The sequence below is a fragment of the Manacus vitellinus genome, unplaced genomic scaffold (assembly GCF_001715985.3).
Source record: "Manacus vitellinus isolate BGI_N305 unplaced genomic scaffold, ASM171598v3 scaffold_3_pilon, whole genome shotgun sequence".
In the NCBI taxonomy this organism is placed as follows: Eukaryota; Metazoa; Chordata; class Aves; order Passeriformes; family Pipridae; genus Manacus; species Manacus vitellinus.
In genome coordinates, this window is record NW_021940535.1 from 45253683 (window position 1) to 45278395 (window position 24713).

General features: G+C 43.1%; 1 protein-coding gene across 1 annotated transcript in view; it reads left to right on the forward strand.

The window, feature by feature from the left end:
• Positions 1 to 8685, forward strand: part of ADARB2 (adenosine deaminase RNA specific B2 (inactive)) — a 114227-nt gene extending 105542 nt beyond the window's left edge. The window contains exons 9-10 of the mRNA XM_029961904.1: positions 4549 to 4727; positions 6470 to 8685. Coding sequence (XP_029817764.1) covers positions 4549 to 4727; positions 6470 to 6646 — 356 coding nt within the window. The 3' untranslated portion in view covers positions 6647 to 8685. The remainder of the gene's footprint in view (positions 1 to 4548; positions 4728 to 6469) is intronic.
• Positions 8686 to 24713: the final 16028 nt, after the last annotated feature.

The following is a 24713-nucleotide window of genomic DNA, read 5'->3' on the forward strand; positions in this document are numbered from 1 at the left end:
TGGTTTATCCCTTATCTATTTCATGGGCTTTTTTTTTTTTTTAATACGTCCTTGTGACAAAATTAGTTTGGCTGAGGCAGAAGTGATAGTTTAGCCACTGGGGAAATTCTCAGTTTCTGTGTGGTTTAGTACATCTGGCAAGTGTAATATTCATGTAGGTGTTATGAGGTGAATAGGTCAAAAGGTTTATCTTTATTTCAGCAGCTTATCTCCATTTTTTAACTCTTCAGTGCAGCTAGCCAAAGCCTGTGCAGTACAAGTAGGCAGGAAGCTGTGCTCCACACTCCCCCTCCAGTCTATATCCCTACCTGTCCCACCTACCCTGTTCCAGCATGGACATGACCCAGCCCCCTCTTTCTTCCCACATAACATCGTGGCAGGGAGGAAAGGACTCGCAGCTGGTCAGGAAATATCTCCCCATTTCCCAAACCTGACTGTTATTTTGACAATGCAGCCCTGGTTGCCAGAAGCCTCTGCATCTTGCACTGGGAAAGAGGATCTCATCCTGTGCCAGCCCTAACTCGTTATAAGTGCTCCCATACATTAAGATCAAAGGCACACACACTACCACTGTGTCTGCAGGATGTACAGGGAAACCCACTTGAACTGTGGGAGGGCTGAAAACACAGTAGAGGATTTTATAAGAGATTTCACCACACAACAGCTATTTCTTTGCAGGGCAAGCCTTACAGAGTAAAAGCAGTGGGTAATACTTGGCCCAAGTGTGTATGTATGCCAAGAGTTGTTGCCAGAGTTTTCAAGGCAATTCAAAATGCATCAGAGGGGCCCTTGTGCCACTTTAAACATCTGCATGTTTCAGGGCTGTCTTCCTCCTTCGGAGAGACTTCTGTCTGGAAAAGGATTTGCTTTGCTTTTGGTTGTGTTTGTGAGTTTTCCCCAGCCCAGGAGCAGTGGGAGGAATCTCTCTCTCTCTCTGTCTGCACTGTTTTTGTCTCTAAAGCCATTATTTGTAATCTTCCCTCCCCCACAAATCCCGGGGAGCCAACACTGATTAAAACTTATATTGCTGAGGCTTATGCTGCAGTTCTTTTTCCTGGGAAACTGTGCTGACAGCATATCCAGTGACTAAGGAGATGGGCATTGAGCAAAAGCCATGCTGAATGCATTAGAAACCAGACCTCCACAATCTCAGCCAGGCAACTCCACCTCCCATACTTGTCTCGGAGATGAGGCCAGTCAAGGATTGCAGGAGCCCTTAAATTATAGGGGTGTCAATTATTTTGTCACTTGATCATAGCGGTACAAACATTTCAATGGAGAGGAGAGGCATGGTGTGTGATTAGATGTCCTGAGATTAACTCCTTGGCTCCACTGAAAAATAATCAGTGAGGTTTTCCACTCACACCAGTCCCAGCTAGATGGAACTCCACTCATTCACTGAGATTACTCTTGGGTGTAATTTTTAGAAGAAGAAAAGCCCTGGGTATTTTTTATATCCTCTTCTCTTGAGACTGAGGCTGTTCTAAAGGGTATCCTGAAGAGGCACAAGGTTTTGCTGGGAGAGAGAGGACAATGAGGACAGATTTTAGTTCATATCCCACAGTACTCAAATTCATATTATGTGTGCAAAGAAGTTTCTTTTCCTTCCAGTTTCCATGGCCTTCTATTGTACTCTGTCATGAGGATTTTAAGGAGGATATTTTACATAAAGGAGATAAAATCATCTAGGTTATTTGGGTGCTACTTTCCAAATAAAATTAGAACAATTGAATCAAAAGGAAAATCTGGAAGAAGTGTTTAAAAACGATAAAAAAAACCAACAGAGAATATATCTAGGCTCTATATTTGTGTCTGTCATGAGTTTCATGGGTTTTTTCTTTAAAACATCTTCTCTTGCATTTGGAAAATGATATGAAAATATCTTCTACTTACCTAAATACGTATACTTATATATGATAGGTGGGAAGAGAAAGCATGAAAACCAAACCAGGCCAGAGGGTTTTCCAGGCACTGGTACAAGACTGGACTACTCTCACAGTCCAAGACCAGAGGGAGGTCCTAGGCTGGGCAGGAGTGCACAGCCCCCATCTGATGGGCACCCACAACCTGCTCTGCCCTCCATGCAGCCTTTCCTTCTGGCCACTGCTTTCACAACATTTTCATGTATTTAGTGGCCTGTGGCAATTTTTCATGGCAGAGTGTTTGCCATCATGTTTTCTGGCACTCAAATGCTCTAAGCTTTTGGGTGCTATCTTGACAGAGAGTGATTTCATAGTGTCAAACAGCTGATTTTGATCTGTTTGCATACCATTCTGTGTAGAGGTGCTCTTCAAGCACCACACAGCTATCTGATTTTCAAGCTCTCAGTTTAAATCCTGTTGCCTAGGTGAACTGGAGTTTTAGATGCAGACTGATCTGTTATCTCAGGGGGGAAAAATTGAAAGAGGTATTAATACGACATGAATGTGTTTACAAATCCTGGGTGAGGTTATGACTTAGCTGTAATTCTCTTCTACACACGATAGTGAGTTCAGTCCCAGTGACTGAGATGATTTCTGCTGTTCCAGCTTTGTCACCAGTACAAAGTAAAAAGTGCTTGCACCATATAATTTTTTCCTTCAGTGGCCACCTTTCTGTCTCTTTGTGTGCTGAGTACCATCTGGCTCTTGCAACTCCCTCTCAGAGCAGAGATGACCGGGGAGAGAGCGAGCATGTCCCTCACTGCCATTGCTTCCCATGATGCAGAGGGGGCCCAGTAAGACACAGGGGCTGCCTGCAGAGGCAGCGTCCTGGTCACCACAGACCCTGCACAGCCCTCTGCTTCTCTTGTGGTGTCTCTCAGCAGTTTACCAAGCTCAACACATTCGGCACAGCAACAGGTGCTGCATTCCCACCAGCTCCCATCTCCTCCCATTCTGCCTGAGACCAGCACATGCTCATGGTGTGAATCTGTTTTGAAAATGAGATCCCTGAGTGAGAAGGGGCACTTTGGAAAGAAGGGGCTTTGATGTCTTTTCTTTAATCTCCTTCTCTCTGAACAGCTCATATCAGCACTTCTCGCCTTCTGCAAAAGTTCTTTGTAACTCTCTGAGTAGAAAATGCAAAGGACCTTTCTCTGCTTCCCTGTACCCAGGAGCAGTGAAAGCAGGTCCCACCAAGCTGTGCAAACCATGAGCTGTCGCTGGAGCTGCTGCAGGCAGGGGCTCCAGCAGGAACTGCCATTTGGAAATAGAGACCCAGCCCTGGCACTGTCCTGTGCCAGCGTGGCTGTGCCAGGCAGCTCCTGCCTACCAGCACAGTCCCCACCTGCCTGCTCACCACACTGGCTTTTGTTTTCCAGGTTTGCAGGCTAGTGGCTCATACAGCAAATTAGCAGAGAGAGACACAACAGCTGGATCCAGACACATCATCCAATGCCTATGTTTTCAAAAATATTCAGACTGCTTCAGGTCACTCTGTTTTTTCCAGCCTTGGAAGCTCTGAGTGTTGATTCTTTGCTCCAAAAGCACTAATGAGCAGGGCAAGGCAGAGCTCACTTGCTTGCATTTATCCTGTGCTGGAAAATAAACCAACCAGTTCCTTTATTCCTCTTATTTTCTTGCAAAGGCTAATCATTCCCTTGTTTCAGGTACAAGAAATGAGAAAGCAATAGGATTCATGAGCTACACTAAATGGTTAAAAAGAGACAATGATTAAAAATAACTCATGTACACACCCACTCCTGACCTTGTAGCCCTGGTCTGCATTTAGAGCCAGGGGAGATCTCGCCCATGAAGGCAGTGGTTTAGTATGTAGCTCAAATGTCCAAAACTGTCCATGTGAATGACACTAAGGTCATGCAATCACTTCAGGTGACTGTAAACCTCATCACTGCAGCTGTCTAAAATTAAATAAGATTCATTCCACCTAAAGATGTCCAAAATATCACTGTTAGGATACTAACTAGTTCTTGAAGAGCTGGTGCTCCCATACGGAGTAAGAATCTTACAGGCAGACACAGGGCTGGGATCAAAACTATTCTGTGTAGGTCTGTGATGTCTACAAGGTAATTATTAACTCAGGTCTAACAATCTCTCTGTGATGAGGAAGTGTATGTTTTGTATTTTCTTATTCCCTGTATATATCCCCTGTGATCTCAACATCCCATCACAACAAAGGCTCTAGGAGCTCATAGCAGATAAATATGCCAGCATACTGTGGAAAGCTCACCTGAAGGGACACATGGCAAAAGCACTTTACTGCTTAGTTCCTTTTAAAAAGCTGTTATCCCATTAAAGCCTTTCTGAAAGATTTCACTCAGCAACTGTCAAACTGCTGTCAACAGCTCACACTACAATCCAAAGGCTTTCCTTAGGCTAATGAAAGGTTTGCCTGCAAGGTGGAAAAAATCTATAGGAACTGCTAAATTATGTCTCTGCAAGTCAGTTGGTCTGGTAATGTTTAACCAATGGTGACAAGAGCACGTGCAGTCCACGATGCCAGCAGGTTCACTCAAGGATATCCCATGTGCCACAACAACCCACCACATGTTAGCACCCTCTGAGTGCTTTGAACCCTGGAGGTTACTGGTGTCCTTCTCTCCTTCAGGGATTAGCCATGCTGATGCCCGGCAGCCCGGAAAATCTCCCAGCTTCAGCGTGAACTGGATTGTAGGGAACACCGACCTGGAGGTTATCAATGCCACGACAGGGAAGAGGACCTGCGGGAGTCCCTCACGGCTCTGCAAGCACATGTTCTTCACTCGCTGGGCGAAGCTTCATGGCAAGGTAGGTCTGATGCACTAAGAGGCTTGTCAATAATTGTCCTGCAGTCCATGTAGAGTGAGAGAAGGTGAAGACAAGAAAATATTATTTTATTAAGTGCCAAAACCTCTTTCCTAGTGGGAAATGAGTGGAAACAAACAAGACAGAGCAATGGCATGGAAGTGTGGAGACACTCCCATCGGTGAAGTCATTAAGGAAGGAAAATGAACCTGCAGGGTGGCAAGGTTTGATGACAAGCCCAAAGTGTTGTTCTGCTCTGCAGGAGATCCCTAGGGAGGGAGGCTGATGGCATGGTCTGTCCTAGCAGGGACTCTGAGCCTTGAGGTAAACAGAAGAGACTGACCTGGGCTTTGTGCCCAGGGCTCAGTCACAGTTCAGCGACACAGGTCCCAGCCTATTTCCTGCAGAGAAGATGGAAAGCAGGGCGAGGAGCACTCCTGCCACCCCCAGAATGGAGTGATCCTCACAGGAACAAAATCAGGGCCACAGCTGGAACTATGGCCGAGAGAGCTGGACTGCATCTGGCTCACACCAGGGATGAGGTCGGGGTGAGCAGGAGGCTCACAGGTGGCTGAACTTGTGGCTGAACAGGGCACTTTGCTCTTGACAAAACAGTGTTTGATAATGTCATCAGTGTCCACCTCTGGGGAGCAAAGAGAACAAAGAGGCAACCAGAGGGAAGCCACTGCTACCAGGCCAGCTTGTGGCTGGCAGTGTCACCCTCCCTTGCTGACTGGGCCAGTACAGCCCCAGCCAGTACAACTCCGTGGAATGCTGGCACACGCAGATGGGAGCAGATCATTGCAGGCTGCATGTTCACGTTCTCCTTTAATCTGTCTCTCAGCATCTCTCCTGTTTAGAGAGAAGGAAAAGAGTGCTGTTTGCCCACCAGGCTGTGCTTTGAGGGTCCCTTTCCCTGTAGGGTGCTATTCCCCTGTCATGTAAGCATTGGGCATTCACCCAACTGCTTGTTCCAAGGCATTTTTCTGACTTTGGTTTCTTTTGCAAAACATCAAAGCCTCACTGCTGGATTGGCACTGTAGAGACTTGGGCAGGAGTCCATTTATTTAGTTCTTCTGCAGAGCGAAGGGTGCTCGCTCCTGCGTGTCCTTCCAGGGGATGAGGGGCACTGGACACTGGTTTGGCCTGAGGTATCTCCTGGTGGGTGACTCCAGTGCTCGAACAGAACACTTGGATTTCCTGCACCAGCACAAAACCTGATGCCTGATTTCTGCCCTGTCCAGGGCATGTTTCACAGTATTTCCACCAATAATAGGTTACAAAGGTGAAATGGTAGAGTGTGGAAGGTCTTCTGTCTCTTGGCATTACTTGGAAGCACTGAGCTGCTCTGCTTCCCTGGCTAAACTGAGCACATTCTTCAAGCATCTCCAGAAAGGATTTTTTTCCTTTTTGTCCCTAAAATTCATCTTAGCTGAGAAATAGCATCCTGCCTTTGTAGAACACACCAAGATTTGCTACTGCCTATGCCCAATCCAAGGCAAAGCTGTTCACCCCTTTGCTCCTTGCAATGGCTCAAAACCATGCCATCGGCATTTATTGCTCCCCTGTTTTTTTGGTTGTTAAACTAAAAGCAAATACACAAAGCACAGTGATAGTTTGTTTTCTGCTTATGAAATGTAAGAAGATTATACAGCTATTGAAGCCTCCTATTTCTTTTGGCTCGTTGGTTGGTTTTTTTATTATTATTTCATTTTTTTTCCCCTTTCCTGATTTTTGTTCTGCAGCTGAGCACACGAGTACTAAGCCATGGAGACATGCCATCAGTGTACAGCGAGGCAAAGCTGGTGGCTCAGACGTACCAGTCTGTTAAGCAGCAGCTGTTTAAAGCATTTCAGAAAGCCGGTCTGGGCACCTGGGTGAAGAAACCCCCAGAGCAAGATCAGTTCCTGCTAACTGTGTAAATCACTCGGCATCTTTGCTACACAACTGGATCAAATCAGCTGGAGAGAAGGCGAGGCAGGACGCATGAGCAGAGAGAATTGAAGCAGTCTGAGATTTAATAGCAACCTCCATTGGAATATTTGCTTTTAATTATGTATTGGAAATACATAAGTAGAAAGGTGTCTGATGCACTGAACTCAACCTTAGAAAACTGATTTTTCATGATCCCTTCCCAAGAACGTACCTGCCCAAATTACAATGCCATCCCCACCAAGATTCCACTTTTCATTGTTTATTGCTGTTGGTTATTACTGATTTGAGGTGTTAGTGGATCTGATCAAAAACAGAGTTTGTTTTCCCTCACACAATCAGTGCAAGAGTCATCACTGAATAATGGAAAATAATGAGCAGAGATGGAAGTACCCCGGGCACACAGCATGGCAGCAGCTCTCAGAGCACCCAATAATCATTCACAATAAAAGGTGTTTAACCTCTATGCAAAAATCATTCTGTTAGCTGCCTAAATCTGTGATAAAGAATTTGGACCTCAAAGATAATGAGCACTTTTAAATTCCATTTTCCACTGCTGGCTCTGAGCACAAAGCCAGGCGTCAGGATGCCCTTGGTTTTTACACATATTCCCTCTGACGCCTTGGACAACCACTTCCCCCCAAATCTTCAACTCTGGTCACAAGCCTCTGCATGCTGCAGATTTTACTTTTCCAGGCTCAGTTCATCACACATGCCCTTTAGACACCAGCCAGGATGCAGATCCTTGTCAAGAGGGCAATTCAACCCTGCGCTGCCTGAAGACCAGTCTGACGATGCTGCTGGCTCTGGATCTTCAGGTAGCTGCCTAAAATCAGGCAGGCTATAGTCAGGACCCAGAGCTTCAGATTTGCAAGCTTCTGATGATCCACAGCTCTGAATTAAGTGGATGTGAGCTCAGGATGCTTCATGCATCTGAACAATCACTGGGTTGGGTACCCACAACTAAGACATCCCCAAACGAGAGAGCACATTTGATACTTGGCTCTTTCCTGCCTCAGTTTCTCCACCTGTCAAATGGGGATAATACTGCTTAAATGCTTCACATCTAAGGAATTTGGCAGGATCAAAATGCCTGGTCATATGCAACAGTGTAAGCCAGATTCTGTCACTTTTGCAGTGAGTTTTACCTCCCCATACAGTCCAATTGACATAAGCACAGCAGATGCAACTACAGGCTACAGGGTAAGGTCTTACTCAATGCATGAGCTTTCAGATTCCAGCTCTTTGTAAATGCCAAGTGTTATTATTATTATTCATGTTCATCTGCAGCCTGAAAAGCAGATGGACTTTTTCACTTAGGAGACAAGTATACCCCAACAGTTAAATATTTTTTTCATAACTGTGGCTGGGTCTGATACAATCTCATCTTTGAACCATCCCAAATTTCATCAGCATGCAGAAGATACAGTCATGAGAGAACTGAGCTTTGATAGTCCCATTGCAAAACCAACTTTCAAATGCCCTGTACATTTCTCTAAGTTTTTGGGGTTTTAGATGACAGGATTTGCGGGTATATGACTACAGCTTTCTTTTTATTCCTGTGATTCTCTTTAAATCTGTATATAACATGCTGCTATTGATTTGTGATAATTGTCTTGGTATTTTCTCAGAACTGTCAAGCTGAGTTACTTTTCAAACAACACAAGGCTCATATTTTTCCATGTAATTTCCTTTACACGGGAAACTGTTCCTATCAATAAAGATAGATGCTCTTTGTATAGGGTTTATCATGTTTGGAGAGCCATATACAGTAAATACATTGTTTATTGATGCCCACAATAGAATAGCTACAGTATTTTGATGAGATTTTATTTTTAGATTATAAACTACAAGATGTATCTATAGTGTCTTGTATAAAAACAATTGTGATAAACTAGAATTTTTAAATTAGATAAAACAAAGCTCTCCCCTTCTAGAAACCTTTTCAACAAAATAATACATTCCATATTAACTACCAAAAATATTTAAAAAAGTATCCTTAGAGTAGAAATAGTTTAAAAAAAAAAAAGAAAAAAAGAAAAAATCAACCAAAAACCTGAGATGTTTCAATAATGGAAACACCTTGCAGTAATCACCTTCTCAATACTTTGACCACTTTGTCAGCTCTGCTGATGAACATTCAGAATATTTTTGGCACCTTCTGGAGCTTCCAGGTACCTCCACATGGTCCTGTCCTCTAGCAAAGCTGTCACTGGTGCAGACCTCCAGTGTGATCTGGGCACCAGAGGGGCCGTGGGCAGGGGGGGGGGCAGGCCAATGACTGGAGGTGTGGGACAAGCTGCCGGTGACATTGGCAGTGGTGGTTCCAGGGGCTCTGGCTGCTCCCACCGAGGGAGAGAAACCACAGCGCGACCAGAGAGGAGGACAAGGTTTCTCATGCAGAGATCCACAGGGCAGGAGGAAGCACATCTTCTGCTTTTCCTCTCCAAATTCATCCCTATCTAGCACACAAGAGACCTCAATGGCTCTTCCTTACATCTCCCTGCCCTCATCCATTCTCCTCCAGCTGTGGCATGACATCAACTGAATTAATGCATATGATTCCACAGGCTGGTGTTGCAGCTACTGTGACAACAAAGCACCATGCCTGGTTATTTTTAAGGACATAAAGAAAAGTGCGATGGGACTGAATTAACCTTTGTTGCAAGAAATACATAAATGCAACCCTGCATTCAGCTGCCAGAATGAATTTAATACTGGGGACCAAACCAAGTCCCCCCTGCAAGTGGGCATCAGCTCATCTCATTGAAGGCAGTGGAGTTGCACCTGCGTGCACCAGGGTTGAATATGACCTTAAATATCTGTTTCTTCTCCTTATGTGCAGCAAGAGTGTGATGGGACCTCATCCCAGAAGCACACATGACCTACATGCAGCATTTCCTGAAGCAAAGGAAAAAATGCTCAGTAGTAATTCTGCAGTGAAGATTCTGTACATAACACGCATGAGTGAATGGCAATACTGTACTAATGGATGTACATTTGTAATATTTGTAAAAAAAAAAAGAAAAAGAAAGACAAAAGACAACAAAAGAAAATAAATCTGAATTTACATATGTGAATTTGCTGCTAAGTTCTGTAAATTGCACTTCAGTGATACCTGATAAGTGAATGTTTCTGTTAAGTGAATAAAATGCCAAGTAAAATTGTTCTTTCATTGTTTGTTGACCATTTTTCCCTATGATTTAGCAATCAATTGGAATGTGCTCCAGAGTGCTAGTATGTACTTTAGCACACACCTACTGTAGATCTACAGACATGTTCTTATTCAGTTTGGATTTGATGCATTGTGGGAATGACACACTTGTATGTCAGAGAGAGTGATCTGACTGCTTATGTAGATGAAGCCATAAAGGGACATAGTGTTATCCTGGAAGAAGAGTGAACTGGGTACATCTCTAATTTAATTCTTCCAGGTTACTCTCAAAGATCTTTCTTAATAAAAATTAAATACATTTTTGCAAACTCACACTACACAGGACTTGGTGTACAAAGCTGCTTAAGAAAACTGAAGTGATGAAGAAAAGGTCAGTACCTCTCTGCAGATTTCTGCTTCATTGATGGAGTGGCCTTGGATTACTCCTGCTTTGAACAATCAGTATTCAGCTACAGCTGGCTAATGTTACACTGAACCCAAACTGCACCATCCCCACAAAGGTTTAACATTGTTGTATGAGCATCGCCTGATGTCTTGAGATGATCTCCCTTGGCCAGTCCTTATAGAGGTCATTGGTGTTACCAAAGCATCCCAAGCCTTTCAGCAGCACTCATTGTCAAAATATGAATATACTAACAGTGAAAATTGTCTAAAAAGAGATTTCCCCATCCCTCTCCTTGTGAAGATTTGGTTCCAAAATGAAATTAGGACCAGCAGATCTCAGGGAGCCCCACCAGCTCACTGGCCCCACAGTTCCTTGCTTGCTCTCGTTGAAGAAGTTGGTGCCGGACCCTCACAGACCATCCCATGGTTTCATTCCCCAGCAGGGGCTATACTCAGCTTTATTTTCAAGTGAAGACTCTGCTGCAGTTATATTTCCTTAGCTTGGATCTATGTCATTAGGTGTTTGGGCAGGATAAGGAGGAGGGAGAAGAAAGCATTGACAGAGTGAAGTTGTTTGTGTGGAAAAAAAGTCACTGTGGGCTGACCTGATTCCGTCAGCCATGGCGGATTTTTGCCTTGAGCAAAAAAAGCCACAGATTCTCAGTATTTGTCAGTCTCAAAGTGTATTTGCACAAATCAGTTTTACTGCTTTAATTGCATATATGTAAAGTAAATCCCACCCATAGTCTCATCCTTACCACAGCCTTCCTACCAGTAGAAATGGCCACAGCAGTATAACACTGTCTTAAAGAGACAGAAGAGAAGCAACACCAGTGGAAAGGCAGCTTGTGGCATTATCCACCCTCAAGATGATGAGCTTATTATTTTTCTGTTAAAAAATGTGAACACCCGAATTCTTCACTTGGCAAAAGCCTTGCACAGCATCAGCTCTCTTTGCAGAGGGGCTATGGAGGGGACGTGCTGAGATCAGCTTTGGCCATGAAGGGCAAAAGGTGGAGGTGAGGATGTCTCTGGGGGGGCTTTGCACAGCCTGGCAGTCCCTCAGCCCACTCCTGGGCAGTATGCCCATGGCTGGGAGCACAGCAGAAGGCTCCCAGCCTGATTTCTCCTCCCAAAGTAGCTGCTACTGCCTGACCATGGCACACATTGTGACACAATTTGGCTGCCGAAAACAACTACAAAGCAGTCATTAGGATGAATTGTATGGATGGAGTCCGTGTTTAATCTCATTAAGTTTAAAGGCTAAATACCAGAACTGCATTTAGAACTTTACAGGTGTTCACCCCGGTGTCATCAGGCACATTTATTTCTTTTCCAACTGTATATTGGAAAAGCAAAAGCATAAAACATGAACAAGATGATATATTGACTAATAGAGTGTTTCAGAGAAGCCTCTGTTTCTAAGATAAAACAAATAAATCCTTCCACTGCAGTTAAAACTTGATAGCCATGCTCGTGTGTTGAAGAATGAAATGGCAATTTAAGAGCTTTTTAAGCTTTTTGATTCATTACCACTGTGCCTACTGTCCAGTCCCTTGATTACTTTGGCTGGTTTCAGCTTGATCATGTGGATACACGAGTTCAGCTGGAAATCTGAGTAAAGTCAGAGAAAAGTCTGAGACTTTATAAAGAGTAGTGACAGTCTGTTTGGATGCAAACAGAAAAAAAATACAACAAACAACACAAAGACATACAAGCAAATGCACACCCATAGATCCATGTGGTTTCTTAGTACGTCAGGTCCTCCTGAATAAATGACGTGGCCTTGGAGAAAGGGGATTAATAATCATCATCTTTTCAGCAATGAAATAGTTCTGCTCAAATGCTTCATTCGGCCTGGCTTTCCTGGTAATTAAATCCTCTATTAGAGAAGTTTATGTTCTATTTTATCAACTTCCTTTGCAATACAGAATTACTACCACTAGACCATTAAAGTCTTGTTCTGCCATGGAAAGGAAAAAGTCCCGTTCGTTCTCCTCTGGCATTGAGCAGATGCCTTTACAGTCTATAACACTGTGAAATGATCCAAGCCAAGAGGAGACAAATCCTTCCTTTACATCCAAATTTACCAAAAAATACCTCCCTCAAAGGAAAATAAATATATGAAGAATGGTACTACTGCTGCGTTTGACCAGTGCCTCTGACAGGCTAACTGGTGCCTACTTCTCCATCTCTTGTAACCTCAAAGTCATACTCAGGTGTTTGCATGGGCTTTATTTGACATACCATGAAGGAAGTGGTGTAGGTGCAGCACCCTTCCTTCCCAGCACCACCAGCCCAACTACACCCAGCCCTGCCTTCCATGGAACACTCTTTACCACTAATTGCTTTTATTTCATTTTATTTTAACAAGTAAATTCAGTTGTTTACTCTTTTAAGAGTGTTAACTCTTAAATCTGTAAGACAACACATTTTTACTGTGGATTCTAAAGTAATTTTTTTTTTTTTTTTAAACCAAATAGTTTATTCACATCCTGGTCTCAGTGGTTAAGGGAAGTATTTTCAGGAGTAACAACAGCACCCCCTTGACACCACAGGCTCCTAAAATTCTAACTATCACACAAAATAGTGGGAGGACTTGGGCTCCTAAATCTCAGGTTTCAGTAGGAGATGAGCTGATATTCAAAAGGCACTTGCTAACCCAACTTTCATTATCAACTCTAAACCCCACATCATTGGGTACCAAATCCCTGCTCAGCCTCTGATGTTAAATGTCCTATAGAGTCTACAAGTCTTCTTCTGGGCATGCCTTGACTTGGCTGCCTGATCTGTGGTCAGGTGCTGAGCCCCACCATGCTTTGACCTGTCCAGATTCATGAACTACACTTACACTTTCTACCTGTGATCCTCTCAAAGCCTCTACAAGATCACATCCCAGCAAAAGAGGAGGGTCCTTTTGCATCAAATGACTCAACTGATAAACCCCGCAGGCTGCTGCCTAAAGGGACTGGCAAGTATCACAACCACCAGAAAGTCACGAGAGAAAAAAGCTGTGAAGAGGATGTGCCTCATGCTTATATCATTTCACAATATATTAGAATTTAATAACCTTTTGGCATGAGAGAGAACAAAAGAGACTTGATAACATAGCTGGTTTGGGGATACTTACCTGGGAAAGGAGAAGACCAGAGTTCTTGTCTAGATTTTACCCTCTGAAATGAGGAAGAGATGAACAAGTGAAGACCACCAGATGGGGGAGCAGCTTCCCTCCAGTAGCAAGTTCACAGCACAGGAAATTGCTCCAGGACCATTTTCACCTTAACCATTTCACCCACCCAGAGGACAGGTGTTTAGTTTGAATCCATTTTCTAAGCTCCCTGAATAGAGAAAAGTGGATCCATAAGGTGATTCATGCCACTTAAAACAGTGTCTAAGAGACAAGGAGAACTTGCCTTCTCAAGGGTCTGCTTCTCCCACTGATGAGAGAGGGAATCTGGACTCCTGCATTCAGAGGGCTGGGCATGGGGAGATGACTCCCAGCGAAAGTATCTGCAAACCACAGGACCTTCTGTTTCTCCATTTTAAAAACCAGCAAGTATTCCTTGTCACAGGAAGCTGGCTTTTGAGTATTAATAATATCAGGCTGTAAGAAAAGAATACAGTATGTGTGTGCATATATATATTATATGTATATATATATATATATATATATATGCAACAGATTGACCTGCTTTTAACATTGTGTGAACATTTTCAAATTCTATAAAAAAGACGTTCCAGCCATCAGTTTTGGTGGTTGACTAAATTAATATATACTGTGCCTATTTAGAGTTTTGGTAAAGGACTTTACTCCTAACATAACTTTGCTGCCATTGACATCATTGTAAGAGTCATTACTGGCAGAAAGCAACAGGGTTAGGTGGATACCAGATTCATGTTTCAACTTGAGAGCTAAGAGTATTAATTCCATGTGAATGATTTTTTGTGCCAAATCTTCATTCCTAGCCCAGACACATCTGTACACACTGGAAAACCAAAATCACACATCACTGCCATCTGAGCTTTTGCATTAGAATTTCCCTGTGGTGGCTCAGCATTTCCCAGACCTATTTTTTTCATCTGACCCAGTACCTCTTTGACCCTCTAACAAGTGAAAATACATCGGAAGAACCTTTCTCATTATTTGGGACATTTGCTCTAGTTCAGCTCTGTTTTCCATGTGTGGCCTTCCTAAAATACTCTTTTATCTTCTTTTTCAGTTACTTGAAGGGTGAGGCACAGAGCAGAAGTAGCTAAATTGTACATCTATTTGTCTCATAACCTACTGGTCTTACTTGAAGAACTGTGGCAAAAGAGAAGACTGAATCATTCTGAAAATGACCCCTTTTTCACTCAAGGAGGGATGTGGAGATCACTCTATCCCAAAAATGTTAGTGAGATGCAAAAAAAAAAAAAAAAAATTTGGCTCACTAAATGGAATTGTCCAGCTAAGGTAAAACTCTGCCACCTAAATGCAAATCTATGACTTCAAAGGACTTAGACTAGTGCAACTGAGCAGAATTCAGTTTATGAAGGGAATTAGGGGGTTAAGGTCACAGGAAAAAGGTACATGAAAAGGCTTCATCATTCCCTCTCCTTGTGCTTTCACAGAGCAACTCAATGATTTGCACCACTGAGCGCCCGAATCAGCCTGCGAGTGTCTCCAGACAAGGCTGGCTGAAGATTACCCTGTGAAATGACATTAAACTGGTGAAGCATTTTAGTGCTTATGGGATTGGCCAGGGAGTGCCATACTTTACTCCTGCTGCTAATTTCTCTCCTCCTTTGTCATTCTTCATGCAGTTTTCATGGGGAAAAAGCTCTATTCAGCCGCTGCAGATAAGATTAGACAAACCTTCCTGGGAAGATGGAAAGGACAATGAAGTGTGGTCCCCCCATCACAGCAGAGCAGTGCCTCTGTCCCAGGATCAGGTCCATAAGGTCAGCTTAAGTTTCCATAAACATGCTTAGTTACTGCTGCTGAGCTTTTCTCCTTGCCAACTCTCACTACAAATTTACCTGACAGAAAGATGCACAATGATGTCCCAAACCAACTGTTTTCAGAGCCACAGTGCCACTGAGGTCAGGCGCATTTGTGTTCCCCTGCTAGCACTGCCAACTGCCTACTGCTAATATAGATAAATGTAAAACAACACATGGAGAAACAGTAAACCAAACTAAAAATACAGCTTGAACTGAGCAGTTCTCTGTGTCTTTTACAGGGAGGTTTGAAATAGTTCCTGACTTCACAGTTATTCTTATTACTGGGTGAATAATTTGACAGCCCTTTCAGCCTTTAACCTAACTTTTTTACTGCTAAAGGGGTCCTAAAGCACATGGGGACAAATTGCTGCAGAGATGCTTGAGTTACTGCGGCTTCTTGTCTCGTGCCTGCAGCAGCTGGAGAAGTGTTCATGCTCCTTTGCCTCCACCCAGCCCTGCCTGTCGGCTCCCCCCACCTGCAACAGGGCTGCAGGAGCCTCCATCAGAGGTGATTAACATATTATTGCCACCCATGATAAGATAGATCACGCTTATGAGTCATACTGGCCTTCAATATCTGCAAGCCAGAGAAAACTGCATTAATTTATATTCATTAAAATAAATTAACAGACTAGAGCCCTTCAGTCCTTTGCCTCCTTCTCTGCAAGCACTGGCAGCAGCAGACGGCACTGGGGAAATGGCAGGAGTTGCCCAGGAAAAGCAAGCAAATAATCCAGCTGCCTCCAGCTTGGCAGGGCCGGCCTTTGGTTTGCTTTCCAAAGGAAAAAACCCTCAGTGTATCTAAGGAGCTGCTGCAGCCCATGGGCCTGGAGCTTTGGCATATATGTATGTTTGTGTTTGTATACATACTCATATTTATATACATTTGTTTAAGGACTCCATCCTGTGTGCTGAACCAGGACACTGGTGCTCCATGGCCCATCAGCCCAGAGACTCCTCTCTCAGAAAAGGTGGTGTACAGGGCTGTATATCCTGCTGTTTAAGCAGTAGCTTTACTTGCATTTAGCCCAGGACTACCTCTGAAAAAGGTATGGCCCCCTAAGTCCCTGGCACTAGAGTCCAGGCAGGTCCCCAGTGGTGCAGAGCAGGAAAGCTGATCCTGCTGAACACCTGGTATCCTTTTCTTTCTCTTTTTTATCCTGGGACATTCTTTCAGAGTGGATCCAAGTGTTCAGTCTGGTTCATGACAGCACTACACGTGTACCTGTGCCAACACAATGGAGGGGGCTAAAAGGAAAGCAGGAGAAGGAACCATTCTGTGCAGTGGCTGCAGAGCCAGGGGAGGGCGGGAGAGGGATGAGGATGGGGACACGGAGAAGGGATTTTCCTTCTCCGTAGCAAAGAGCCATTTGCTCTGTGGCTTCCTCCTTAAGCACCAGTAGGTTTTGCCCTTTTTCCCCCCACCTTTCAACATTGCATGTCTCTGTCTTTCCTCACTTCCCCAGAGTGCCCTGGAGCTGTCCTGAGACATCTCCAGCCCCATGGGGAGCAATGGTTTGTGTGGGCACTCAGCACAAACACACCTCTGCCCTGGCAGCAGGGGAAAGGGGGAATTGGCTGAAATACAAGGGATACCCTGCCCCAGTGAGTGACCAACAGTGGCATTTGCAGAGATGCTGGCAAGAACAGAAGTCTTTTGGAAATGCTGATGTCAGTGCACAAGATGGTTTGTGAAACAGAAGTGACAGAAGGACCAGCCTTGCAGACTTTCCTGCCCCTTCCAGCTCCTTTCCTCTCACCTCCTGAGTGTGCCAGAGCCCTTCTAAGACATTTCTTTGGCAAGGTTGAAGATTTTATGCCTAAAAATACATTTTTATGCATAGGTAGGATGTTTATTGTTCCTAATAGACCCATATTAGCTGTAGTACGTCTAATCCATCCCCTGTCCTTACCTGAACAGTACATATGCTGATCCCCTACTGATGGGAAACTGAGGTACAGAGTGCCAAGGTGGCCACAGCAAAGTTCTGCTTCCTTTCAATACAAATCAACCTGGGAAAGACAAAAAGGATGGCAGCAAGCCAGAAAGGGCTTAAGATAAAACACATTAAAATACATTATAGAATATTTAAATGCAAAATCTATTAATTTGTCACATTGTGTTATGGTATGTAAGTGACAGCTACAGCACATTAGTAACAAGTATATTATCAACATGTACATACATATGTATATTTTGTAATAGGCACAAATACTAACATATCATGATGTAACCCATATTTTTGGCATATCAGGAAAAAAAAGACTAAAAATTCACAAAGATAAAATTCCGTGGAGTTCCTTGGCACTATATAACTGTATATATAGATACATAAGAACAAAAGCTATAACAGATATGTCCCAGCTTCTTCCCAGTGGCAGTTCAGCACTTCAGTACCCCTCAAGCAGGCAAGTTGTGGGGAAGCATCCAAGGTGATGGGAGTTGGATTTAATTCTCAAGGGTTCCTCAATACTTCCAGGCTCGGGACTGATCTAAAATAAAGCTTCCAGGTGTATTTTGTTCTTACATCATCATTATGGGCCTGAGGGGCTGAAACAGCCTTCTCTGAACTCACAGAAATCAACAGACCTAAAGAGCAAGTCCTGAAAAGAGATAAATTACAAAGTGACAACTGTGTAGTGTTTCAAAAATATTCTGGATTATGTCCTTAGTCATATGGTTTAATTTTAGGTACTCCTTAACATAGCAGGGAGTTGGACTTGATGATCCTTATGGGAACCTTCCAACTTAAGATCTTCTATGATTCCACAATTCTATGTCTCTCCCTGACTGCTAGTAGCTATCTGGCATCCTCTGTGTTTCAGTTGCATTTAGTACAACATGTATTTCCTCAAAACTTTCTATCCATCATCCATAATGTATAGCTGAAGTGTTTGGCTTCAGTACATTTACATGGTAATCAAATCATTAGCCTGGGGGAGGCATAACACATTAATGACTTTAGAAATGTTGGTTAAACTCCAGTCCTGATCAAAGAGACAAAAATTTATTGTCATTCCTCTAATAGCCATGTGGTAACCAAACTGAAATCAATTTGATGAAGATAATTAGGTTCCCATCTCCATCACCACACGCTTAGTACAATTAGGTGGAATGAGCTTCCCCTCCAAGCAATATGATATTCTAGCACAGATGAAAATACTCCAGCAGCACCAGCCAGGAAACACTTACTGAAACAACTATTATTTTTCAAATTAAAAGCTGTTGATTCATCAGAATCTGAATACTCCCAGGAGTCTCCTTACCACACACATAAGTCCAAGGTAGAGCTCACAGGCAGACACAAGCAGAGCTCTTCCCTAGAGCAGAGAGCATTATTTTAGGACCTTGCCTGGGCTGATGAAGATGTACAGTTGGATCCTGGATCTCCCTCAGGAGCCTACTCCAGTTCCTGTGGGGCTGAGGAGACAGTGCCCACCCCAGGGGCACTGCTGGTCCCTCCCTGCTGAGCCAAGACCAGCCATGACTGTGAGTGGGGTTGGTGGCTTTTTGGTGATTCTTCTTGCTGAGTCCAAGCCAGGTGCAGGAGAATGCTGAGGCAAAGCTCTGCAGGCAGGGAGGTGGCTGCTTTCAGCAGGGATGAGGCTGGGAAGCTGGATCCTCTCCAGGTATTAGCATCTCTCACCAGCTGGGATGTTTGCACACTCTACACCCTGTGTCTCCACATGCCTAAGCACAATTATTTTTCTCACTGAGAGGTCTTTGTATCAGCTTGGTGCTGAACAGGAAAAGGAATTTAAATCTTTGCGGAATAAGAAAACCTTTTTCCAGCTCTGAATTGACTGGGCTCAGCATTCATCTTTGCATCATAGCTTCTTAGGAAGAATATATTAGTGCCCCTGCTAATCAAATAATGGGAACCCTGATTTGTTAACATGCTCATTACTAAGTAGTCAAAATACATTTCCAGTTTTCTAAAAAATAAAAGATTCCATTTGTGAATATTCAGCAGATACTCATTTAATTTATTCTGAATGTTTGAAAACTTCAGTAATTGCATGAATTTTAGCAGAAATGACCCATATCTTTTCAGTGCAGACCTTCAGCTACACAACAAGTATTGTCAACACTTTGAAACAGAGGTAAAGATTAAGTGACTTAGGAACCTAAAACTGGTTTTTGGTCAAAGCTGTTGAAAACTATTTTCGAAGTTTCATTCCCCATATTTTATTAAACAAAATATTTTTCTCTCATATTATCCTGCCACTTGGAAGTAAAAGTCTTTGTATTTCCCCAGATTTTAAAATCCTACAGAGTATCCATATCTTAAAACCTGACTTTCCAACAGAAAACTATTTACTACAACTTTTCTATGCAATTTCTCTCTTCAGATTTTCAAAAACACCCTTTACAGAGTCAGAGTCCTGTGTGTGTATGATATTTGACAGAGGTTTTCCAATAGTACCCATTGACATCATAGTGAGAGGATTTTATAGGTACAAGAAAAACAGGCCCAGAGAAGCTAGTTGTCTAAAATTAAACCTGTTTTATGTCTTTTTCTCTTCTAGGTGTGCCCCTTTTTGTTGCACTCAGAGTACTTCCTAGGCAGATTTTGGACAAATGCAACCTATGCCTCCATGTCTAAAATTTCCAGCAGAGCAGGTCTAGCTTCAGCAGAGAGAGGTTTTTCAGTCAAGCTTATGGAAACTGGTGGGAGAGGAAGATGGGAAGAAAGGAAAACAGCAGCACCAGGACAGACAGGGCAGTGATCCACACCAATCCCACCCAGTGACAGTGATGGAAATGGGTCCCACATCTCCCAACCTGCATGCTGGGACAGCTGGCAGAACATCATATTGCTCCTTGTGAACTGAATATTCTATACCTCTCTCCTGTCCTCACAAAGGACTGTGGTTTACTCCTTTCATGATGCATATATTGAACAAATTAATATAGGAAAATTCCATTTAAAACTATGAAATATAAAATCATAAACATATCAGGAAGGTCCTGCTGCTGGAGGATGGGACAGTATTCTTGAGAAGTATCACTGCACATTTGTCCTGTTCTTACACTCTCCTCTAAGGGCATCCATTGTCTGCTGACAATAACAAACACTGGGGTAATTTGAGGGGTCTTAGTCCAATAAAGACATTCTGTAATGTTTTTACATTAATCTTAAAGATCAGGACTAAAGCAGGCATCCCCTGGGGCTTATTCTGGCTTGTTTTGTGGTTCTCATACTTTATTAGACCTTGCTAGACCTTGAGACTGTGGCTTTGAGGTTTTTCCAAGTAGGGCTACTGGTCTGTGTTGCAAGCAGAAAATAACCTCAATCAGAAGTTGAAGAGTATAGTTTATGTGCAGGGCTCTATGCATATCTGCCATAAGTACCTCAGGAATGAAGGCTGTAAAACAATTAGATCCCAAAAAGGTGATTGAAATCTCAAAGAAGAAACTACATGAATTATTCCTGCACTTAATCACAGCCTCTGCTATTCTCAGAGGAAATATTATGATGAATAAGCAGAGAAAATGATCAAAATTCTTGTGTAATGAGCCCTGTGTTAATTGTCCCGCTGTCCATTGAAACACAAAAGGTGCTAATGAAGCACGCAGTCTCATCATCTCTGACTGGCTTTTGTTAGGCCTCTACCTAAAGAAAGGTGTTCAGGAGAAACTGTGAGATACACATCCAAGTAAAGGTACTCATCTCTCACCTGGAAGTGAAATGTCCTTCACTGAGACCTGACTCAAAACCAGCCAGATCAGCTAAGCTGAACTGTGAGTGCACTGTGAGCCAATGGCCACAAAGAAGTATGGAATAATCCTCAATTCTTTCCCACATTAAAAGGTGGTGCACAACGCCCCCAACCCCTCCCCAGCCATCACTTCCTTGTATATCACTAAAGGTCAAGATTTCCCAGTAGCAGGAGAGATAAAAGTAGATTTTTTTTTCTCTGTACTTGTTCCCTGTGGCACAAGTCGTTATCACTGGAGCTCTGTGAGAGTTCTTGCTGGATGTCAGACCACATTCTACTGAGTAAATTAGCTGTGACACAGACACACCCCCTGTGAACCTCACCAGGGTTAACATGGCCAAAGACCAAAGCAGGTGAGGAGCATGTGCCTTCAGAGCAGAGGTCTGACAACAGAGTGGTCCTGGTGATGCTGAGCATTTGCTCTTTGTTCACTGTGCAACGATGTGGGGAAGGAGGGCATCTGGAGTTTCTCTGAACCTGCCTGAAGGTTACTTTGATCATCTGAACTGGAGCTCACTCTGACTGAGATTTCCTTAATAAACCCATTGGTATTTTGACATGACAACTCTAGTTTTCCAGCCAAATGCCCAAAAATATGCAACAAAACCTTTGTACTTCTTCCATATCACGGATTTAAGCTGCAGTGAGAGCTCACCACTGGTAGGGAGGAGGATGTGGAAGGCAGATGTGTCCATCCCCACTGGAATCAGGTCTGGAGGAGCTGCCTTGAAAGACACAGTGCCTGCTATTAGCTGGCAACAGGCAGTAACATCAGCTATTCCTTCCCCTAAAACTCTCCGAGATCCCAGATGAAAAGGTACTTCAAGCACTAAATAGTTTTGCTTATAAAGTATTTAAGGCACATCAGTCTGACTCACAGTACTCATTTCAAACAAATGAACAACCTTTGAAAACATTTTATGGACATTATTTCCTCTCCAGCTGAACTTCATCTCTTGAATTTAGTCTTGTGTTATGGTCTGATTATTCTCAAAAAGAATTAAATTGGAGGAGGGAAGAAATGAAGGTATTCCCTGGAAATCCTTTCATTTTATTAAAGCCTCTGTTATTGCTTGTGTTGTTTTTGTCCAAACCACTTGTCAAGATTTCATTACCCCAATTTAAAGCAGCAGCACTATGTCTAAATGTGGTTATGACTGAAAATGAAGGTACGCTGCAATATTCCCACAGAGAGTAGAGCACGCTGCTTTTCTGGGCTGAGCTCGGAGAAAATAGGTTATAGATAACATACACATTCATCCATCAAATATCACACTACAAAACAGTGCTAATGTGCTAAAAGACATTTTACAGCCCCAAAACATTAGTGAGTCAGATAGAAGTTACCCTTTTTAAGCCAGGAATGACCAGCGCTAATCAGTACAAAATTGATCAAACGCTATTGATCATTAAAGGCCAAGAGTGAGCACGGCCCTCTACAAGATTAATTAGCAGCAGCAACTTCTCCAAAGGAGCTTATAAAGAAAGAAAGTCTTGGTAAGAAATCAGCCCCAAAATTCACTGAGTTGACAAGTCACACTAGCTGCCCATTGACACTGTTGGGCACAGACCACCTGTGAAAATGAAGCTTGGGCTTCAAGGGACTGAGAAAGAAGGGTACAGCCCACTTCACTGCAAGGCAGGAGTGGAGCAGGCATGAAATCAGAAATGTTTAAGAACAGACTACAAGCTGTCTGCCCAGAGCCAGCTCTCAGAAGCAGTGATCTGTCCTTTCCCCTGTGTGACCACTTGCTTGGGACCCACAGCAGGGAGGCTCGAGCAAAGCCTGTCACCTCGGGGTGATGGACATGGGCTGGGCAGAGCTGTGGTGGCCCTGCATCAGCTCCTGGACAACACACATGGAAATGCCATGGTATGAGCTCTGTGCTCTAAGACAGTCTCCTGCACTCATTGTCAGCACGGTATGAGATGCTGCACCAGAAGTTTTGTAACTCAAAAATTCGGGAAAGAACATTTCAGATAAAATTTCTGAAAAATTGATTTATTTATATTTATTAATTTAGCTATAGCAGATGTCCAGTTTAAATAGATTGCTGCACATTCATACTTGATCTCTGCAGACCAAAGTTTGTATTTCTTTAATAATCACATGCTTCAAGACAAACACCTAACTTAGACGTACACAAACTTATACTGCTGCTTGGGATGATGCATATTTCAGTGTTATTATTAATCTCCAGCAACTATGGATTCTTGGTATCAATCAAAAGCAAAATTCATGACTGCAATTCTACTGTGCCCATGCAGTTTGTCAAGTTTAATTCCCATTCCCCATAATTACTGAACTTGTTATCATCCTTTCTCTGTAGGAACATATCATTTTTGTTAACCATTTACTAGAACTGTATATACAATTATTCCAGTTATTTGAAATTTACTGAAAATGTGTTCCAGTACAAATGTAACTACTGCAAAATTCTGAACTGTACACAATATCCAGATCACAGTCAAATGCTTCATTCCCACATAGTAACTTAAACATGCTACATTCTACATTTTATTACAATTTTTGTTGTTGAAATTAGCTGAAGCCTGATGTTGATGTCAATAGGAAACATTCAAATCCCAAATAACCTTAATTCAGCACTGTCATCCTACAACAGTAGTTTTGCCCTGAATTCAGAAAGCCAACTTAACGTGTAATTAAATTGATTCTTGAGTGCTGGTCAATGTATTTGAATAGTTTATGGTGGCAAAATCAGGGAGTTGAGATAAAACTAAGAAAAAAAACTTGGGAAGCCACAGGGACCAGCTACATCACAAGGAAAGGTGAATCAAAGCAGTTCTGCTGATAGAAACCAGGAACAGCCACGGCACAGCAATTGCTGGGCAAGTCAAAGGTAATGAATCAGGTCCATGGTCAAATTAGGAAAACAAGTCTTTGGGTAGGGTCAGATGAGGATCAAGGGTGAGAGACTGAGCTTAATGCAGCTCCTGACTCAATGGGTGCATCACTTACAGATCAGCTTCTCATAGTTCTGTCTCACAGCTTGGCAATTTTCTAAAGTTACCTTGGCACCATGCCCAGACATCCCTGAGCATCCGGACCCTGGGGGTGCAGGACAAGGTTGCTCCCCTATTACACAGCCATGTATCATGTGACTCTGGCCACCCTCGCCCGCTCCTGTCAGTGCACTCTGGTTCCCACCTCCCTACACCCAGCTGCAAAGTTGGAGTGTTTCAAACAGCATCATCCTTATAAAACAAAAGGTCACATTATTGCTCACCCTCAGTGCAAAGTATTACCCATCCCCTCTTCTCTGCTTAAAACCAGGAAGGGGAATGGCTGGATACTGCTCAGCACAGGTATTTCTATCACAAGGTGGGTCTCCATTCAAACCCTCATCCACTCAGTGTTTCAGGAAAGGCAGGAATGGAGGCTTCATTCTGGAAGACAACAGCAGTTCATAGATCCCCTCTGGGAACCAGCCATGGCCACATCTACAGGACTTTCAAGCATGACTTTCTGAGGGCTGAAAAGCTATTTACAAGTGACTATTTATGGACTACCAACTTACATTTTTCTCTTTTAGGAGCTTGCATGATTTGCCAGTTAGAAAACTTGGAATACAATCATTAGGCCTATTCTGTGCTCCTCTAAGACATTTCTGAGATCTGTAATCTATAAAGAATATAGGATAACTTAGGTTAATAGCATGGAGTGGCTGTCACTTAGTCTTGGGACTAAGTTGTGATAAACACAGACCTCACTCATAGAGAAGAAAAACGGTATAAGAAGGGTGAGAAAAAAGGAAATAATTATAGGTAGA